This window comes from Pogonomyrmex barbatus, unplaced genomic scaffold (assembly GCF_055798465.1).
Source record: "Pogonomyrmex barbatus isolate J1 unplaced genomic scaffold, ASM5579846v1 scaffold3, whole genome shotgun sequence".
Classification (NCBI taxonomy): domain Eukaryota; kingdom Metazoa; phylum Arthropoda; class Insecta; order Hymenoptera; family Formicidae; genus Pogonomyrmex; species Pogonomyrmex barbatus.
Genome location: NW_028297127.1, coordinates 11,145,542 through 11,151,522, shown reverse-complemented (window position 1 = coordinate 11,151,522; position 5,981 = coordinate 11,145,542). Strand labels below are relative to the sequence as shown.

The 5,981-nt window shown below is 33.8% G+C and overlaps 1 protein-coding gene across 1 annotated transcript in view; it reads right to left on the bottom strand.

Annotated features, from left to right (window-relative positions):
* Rab3GAP1 (RAB3 GTPase activating protein subunit 1) overlaps window positions 1-5,640 on the bottom strand; it is a 34,853-nt gene extending 29,213 nt beyond the window's left edge. The window contains exons 1-7 of the mRNA XM_011642508.3: window positions 5,228-5,640; window positions 2,410-2,949; window positions 1,786-2,074; window positions 1,570-1,706; window positions 1,171-1,384; window positions 571-979; window positions 2-213 (exon numbers count right to left, since the gene is read on the bottom strand). Of these exons, the coding sequence (XP_011640810.2) occupies window positions 2-213; window positions 571-979; window positions 1,171-1,384; window positions 1,570-1,706; window positions 1,786-2,074; window positions 2,410-2,605 (1,457 nt within the window). The 5' untranslated portion in view covers window positions 2,606-2,949; window positions 5,228-5,640. The remainder of the gene's footprint in view (window position 1; window positions 214-570; window positions 980-1,170; window positions 1,385-1,569; window positions 1,707-1,785; window positions 2,075-2,409; window positions 2,950-5,227) is intronic.
* Between the last annotated feature and the right edge of the window lie 341 nt (window positions 5,641-5,981).

Genomic DNA, 5,981 nt, shown 5'->3' with positions numbered 1-5,981 from the left:
CCCAGGTATCAGGATATTCCTCTCCCAGCGGAATCTAATTTCTTGCACAAACTCATGCCAGAGTTGCGCTAGAGCGGTCGCGCCACCAAGATTATGCGTACAATGTGCTGCGACAATCGATAGACGCCACACCAGACTGTCCATTGCACAAGTCTTCACACCTTTCCACTGGTCATCTTCGATGTTAGCCGTGATATCGCCGTAGGGAAACTTCTGCAAGGATTTTTTAATTTATAATTATTAATTTCATTTACATATTCAAATGTATCTCTTGTAAAAGAAATCATTTAATTCTAATTATTTCAAAAATATTTGAGAAACTCATATTTATCTATGCAAAAAGGGATAAAATTAATTAATCGTTAATTTTTTATTCCAGAAATAATAATTAGTGAATTATATTTAAAATAATTAAGAGCTTATACTATTACTTTAAAAACTATATAACTCATAAAAATTTTCAATTGTTGTGAAATTATGCTTAACTTCTTTTATAAGAGAACTACTATTTACCATGAAAAACACTAAAAAAAGAACATTGCAAAAAAATTCTAATAAAACTAAACATACCGAGCTATCATCCGCATCTGGAAAAAGGAAGTATAGTATAGGTAACAATATCTCCTCTGATATTGGACCTTCAACATTTTTATTCTTTTTCGCACTCGCTCTGCCCATGACAGTCGAAATTGTGGGTATTCTGGATTCAGTGAGCACATTCAAGGCTGTACTCAGCATTTGATCGTCGTCATGAATGTAAGATGCATTTTCACCCAATAACTCCACCATAGTCTTCTGATTGTTACACAAATGAAGAAAATCCGTCATATATTCACCAAGTAGACAAGCTGGCGAGGCTATCATTTTCACTTGCACTGACCATTCAGGAGCGAGTTGCGGCTCCAAATCCGAGTATCCTTCGCTGTCCACCACTACATTATCCGACATTTGTGGCCACGTGACAAATAAGTGAAGTTCCCTAAAAATATTGTAAAATAAGATTTTCACGCATAGAATCTTCCTTCGTAATAGTCAGAAATATGGCAATACAAAGTTGATACAAAGTCCTGGAATTAAGTAACTTGTAACAAAAAATTATTTTATATAAAGCTGAAAGAGAGTGTTTTTCTATTGCAATCCTCCTGACAATAGCATGTTCAATTTAAGTACCCGACGGGATCGAAGGTCGCTCCAAAAGGAAGTTTACCCAGTTCAGCTACACCTAATGCTTCTCCCTGCATAAAATCAAAATCTGGAGGTTCCTGCGTCCACGTATTGTTTGTCCAGTCTTTTAAGAGATAAGAAAATCTGGCAGACACCATTACAGAGTCAAGTTTTACTCCACAACCTTCCCCAATTTTTTGTTTAAAAAGAGCAAGTAATCCTGTAAAAAAAATATTTATAAAATAATTTTCATATTTCTACAAAAATTACAACTAGAAAGCAGTGTAATTGAAAAAAATGAATTATCATCAGCATTTTAATTGCGCATCAAAATTGCGCATATTGCAATTATTAAGCAATTATTAAAAGATAGATTAAATATATAGAAACATAAAAAATGCATACCAGTAAGGTATCTGCAATGTGACGGAATTTTTTTTAAATGCACCATTTCGAGACTCACGCAAGTTCCTTTACCAGCACAGCATCCAAGATACATTTTCTGCCAGAGTTCCTGAACTTGTACTAATGCTGGTATATAACTAAAATATGTAAAACAAATTATGAAACATTCCAACGTTAAACATGCAATTCAATCGTCGTCAAACTAACTATATTTACCAATTTGCATTGTTAGTCGCAATTGTTAACGAACTAAGTAAAATCTTAATTCGAGTTTCATCTGTTAAACTTGCTTTTCTTGCTGGGATTAAAACAAGGAATTCTCTAACGCCATAATAGCGAGCTATTTCCATGCAATTATCATTAAGTTTTACAAAATCATTAGATATGTCCAAAGCATCCTTTTGACATTGTATCCATTCTTCTTCACTTTCCTCTTGAGTATTTGCTGCATCATCCTCTTTATTTTCTTTTTCTAGCCTATAGTGTTTTAGCAAAAATTCTACATCTAAAATGATATAATTATTAATAATATTAATAATAAAAGAATCAAAAAATAAAAATATTTTAATAAAATACATTATAATGCGATACATCAAAATTTATATTATAAAATATATAATATTAAATTTATACATGCATAGTCTATGTATTGCCAATAATCTATGCTCTTAGACCGAATATTCCACATGCAACATATGGTTATCTAATTATAAATCATAATTCACAAATCATAATAAATGTATATTTTTATTTTTTATTACTAATCTTAGCTTGCTTTTGACATAAAACATAAAATGTTAAATGTTAATCAATAGAGTAAAATTCATTAAATGCAAGCACCTGCAAAATTTAACTTCTCCGAAGCTTCATGCCATTGACAATTGACGAAGTCCCCTGATTTGAGCGGACTGGAGACCTTCGTTTGCGAGAGATTCCATTCATGCATAATTTCCTCGAGTCGCGCGATAAACACTTCCCATTCGGAAACAGTGGTAAAGTCGTGATGATAAAAATCCTCGATCTCCACGTGATCCATTTTCGACGCAACTTTCAATCTAGCAATGTTTACATCTGTTAACTTGAATGCCAAATCTTAGATCCTTCACTCCTTTCTTTTTATATGTCCGTTCTTATCAAAAGATCTTTTTCTCTCGTCTTTAGAAATTTTAATTTCATATGAAAAAATATCAAAGGTAAACTTTCAATCCTTTTTCTATCAAATAAAGAGTCCTGGGAAGCCTTGTATGCAGATGCATATGCGTTTGACGTTTCTATAATATCCGCATCAGCTGATCATTTTCGTGTTTGATAGTTTTCCTCACAGATGACGTTCAAGTATATTCCTGATAGATGGTGACATCTTGTGGAGAGTGCTAGAAACTTTTGAATTTGAAAATTATAGAAATGAAAAATATATATGAACAGAATATGTAACGTAATTACATTTATAGATGTTAATACAACATAAAAAGCCTAGATTTGTCAAAAAAATTAAAGTCACGAATTATAGAATATTAGAATATAAGAAATCTATTACTATATAAGAAATCTTTCACTTATTTGCGCTGCAAATAATATAAATTTTATTCCTGATAAAATTTCGCTATTATTTCTTCAAAAGTCATGAAAATAAAAGGTAAGAATAGCACGATTGTAAGCTCCATTAAATTATCAAGCTTATATACTCAAGGAGTTTATTCGCAAATTGAGAATAATGGATTATTCCATTATTAGGCTACTTGATGCCATTTATCCAATTTACATTGGATTTATCAAAACGGCCGTGTTTGTCTTGTATTCTCGGACGTATAACACTAACGACTATCGCGAATCGCATTCGCACGAATAATTAGCATTATCGATTATGTAACATTTTTCCCCTGTCGTACGTCGTCGTTGTGTTATCGCGACAGACGTAACGGCGAAATCTTTGCGTCGAACTACCGCGCAAACTACTACTTTTATGCCGCGCCAAGATTATGTTACCTATCTCGACTTTCGCCGGGGAGGAACGAAGGGAACGAAGGGACGAACTCACTATTTGCTGCTTGTTTTGCTATCTAAAGGGAAATTAGGGCGATTTTAATCGTGCCGCCACTTTCGCCGATCTCGCGCGTACGATCTGGCTTCAAAATTTATTTTTATATGGGGACTCGCGGCGTGGATTAGAAAGGGGAGAAACACACGCGCGCGGCGGCGGAAGCCTGTTGTACAGTGACGCTCAAATAACGGATTCCTCAGAACGAATCGGTAAGTACAGATTTTCCCTCCCTGATTTTCTCCAAAGAAAGAAAAGAAGATTTTGCACTCACTGAACGTTTCACCAACTGAAGAAATCTATCTGTTTTTCTTTCCTTCAGCTGATAATATCATATGAAAAAAGGAAGTCATCATATAATTTACAATTAAAATTGCGTAAATCGATGAGAACTACATATTGTTTGAGAACAAGTATCATGAAGTTAACTTAACGTCGCAAATTGAAATTTGAAAAATCAATTATAAAGCATTAATAAAGTCGAAAATAATTAGAGAATTTTACATACGAATTTTACATATGATGTATAAATTTATATTAAATATAATGAAACTCTTTTCTGAACTTTTGTTATTTTTAAAATAAAATAAAATATCTAGATTAAAACAAGAAAATATTCCAAAAAATGTAATAACTACAACCTAATGAAAAATCTAACAAAAAATAAAATCGTTTAATCTTCATATTCTTTATATGAAGAAAAAAAATGTGTCTGTGTCTGTGTGTTAGAAGAATTATAAAAAAATATCTAATGACATTGTTTTATTTAAATTCAGGTTATTTTTCAAATTTAACAATCATGTTGATTACACAGAAATATTACAAGAAATATCGTGGAAAATAGATTCAATATTGACAAAAATGCGATGAGAAACTCTATTATTGACTCAATTGTCACAGTGATTTGTGCGTATTTAAGTAACACGTATACGCGATCACACATATAAATTAATGATAATGCGATGATAATAACGAGAAGGTTGCGCAGCACTGACAAAATGGACGGACGTGCGACGTCATTGGCGTAGAACGCTTTGCAACAAATTGTGATTAAAACTCGTTATCATATATATATATCTATACATCTATACACACACACACACACACACACACACACACACACACACACACACACACACACACACACACACACACACACACACACACACACACACACACACACACACACACACACACACACACACACACATATATATATAAACTCTATAAACTTTCAAAAAAAGTAAATATACCACAATTACACTTTTATTTATGTCGAATTACTTTCGATAAATTTTGACGATAAAAATTAACATCGTTCGCACGCAATTTTCCATTGCGATTTATATATATATATATATATATATAAAGAGTTTATATCTATAATACATTATAGATATAAACTCTATAAACTTTGAAAAAGAAAAAGTAAAATAACATTCCGATAATATATTAGACCTATAATTTTATTTATGCCGATTTGCCTGTGATAAACATTTAACCTCCTTCGCACGCAATTTTGCACTGCAATTAACTAATTTTTTCCTTTTTGCGTTGTATCTAACTCAATTGACGACGTGAAAGAAGAATTTTTTCGAAAAAATAAAATTTGCTAAAAACCTTCGATTGAGCCGGAAGTGTATCCCGCGCGCGCCAGTGATTGTGTGTGGAGCTTTCATATTCGCGGCAAATTTCACGCGGCAAACTTTCGAGTCGCACCCACCTCACGCGGCCGCGTCGCGCCAATGCTAAAAAGGTGATGATGCTCCCGGCGAGCAGTAAGAAGAGTAAGGGTTCGTTCAGACACAAGAGAGAACATGCTTTAGTACACCGCTAGCCTCCCGGTATTGTGCACGCATCACACCGATCATGCTTTCTCACGGAGAAACATGATGAGCCTTCGTACGTGGCGGCACGCGCCGTGGACATCTGATTGAAGTTCACCGCGAGATGCTGCGGGCTGATACTCGCCCGCGAAATCATCGCACGGACGATTCCCACGATCGGCGATCGACAAACTGATTAATGCATTTGATCAACGTCGCAAGAGCATAAAGAATTCTCTCCACATGAACAAACGTTCATGACAAAATGCTCGCGTTAATGACAGGATAATGTTACGCTATTTGCAGTATAGTGTTGCAAAGTAAAGAGATGAAAGAAACGTGCTTTGTGACGGAAATCTGATCATCGTAAATTCGTCCTCTCTGCTGAACCGTGCAACAATGTCATTCGATCATTTTGGTATTAAAATTTGTAAACTAGAATTTTAATTTGCAAGAAAATTGAGCTGAAAAAAAATATAAATTGAAATTTGATCACCATGAATTTTTTATTTCTACAATGTGCAACAATGCAGTTCGAGTGTTACGGT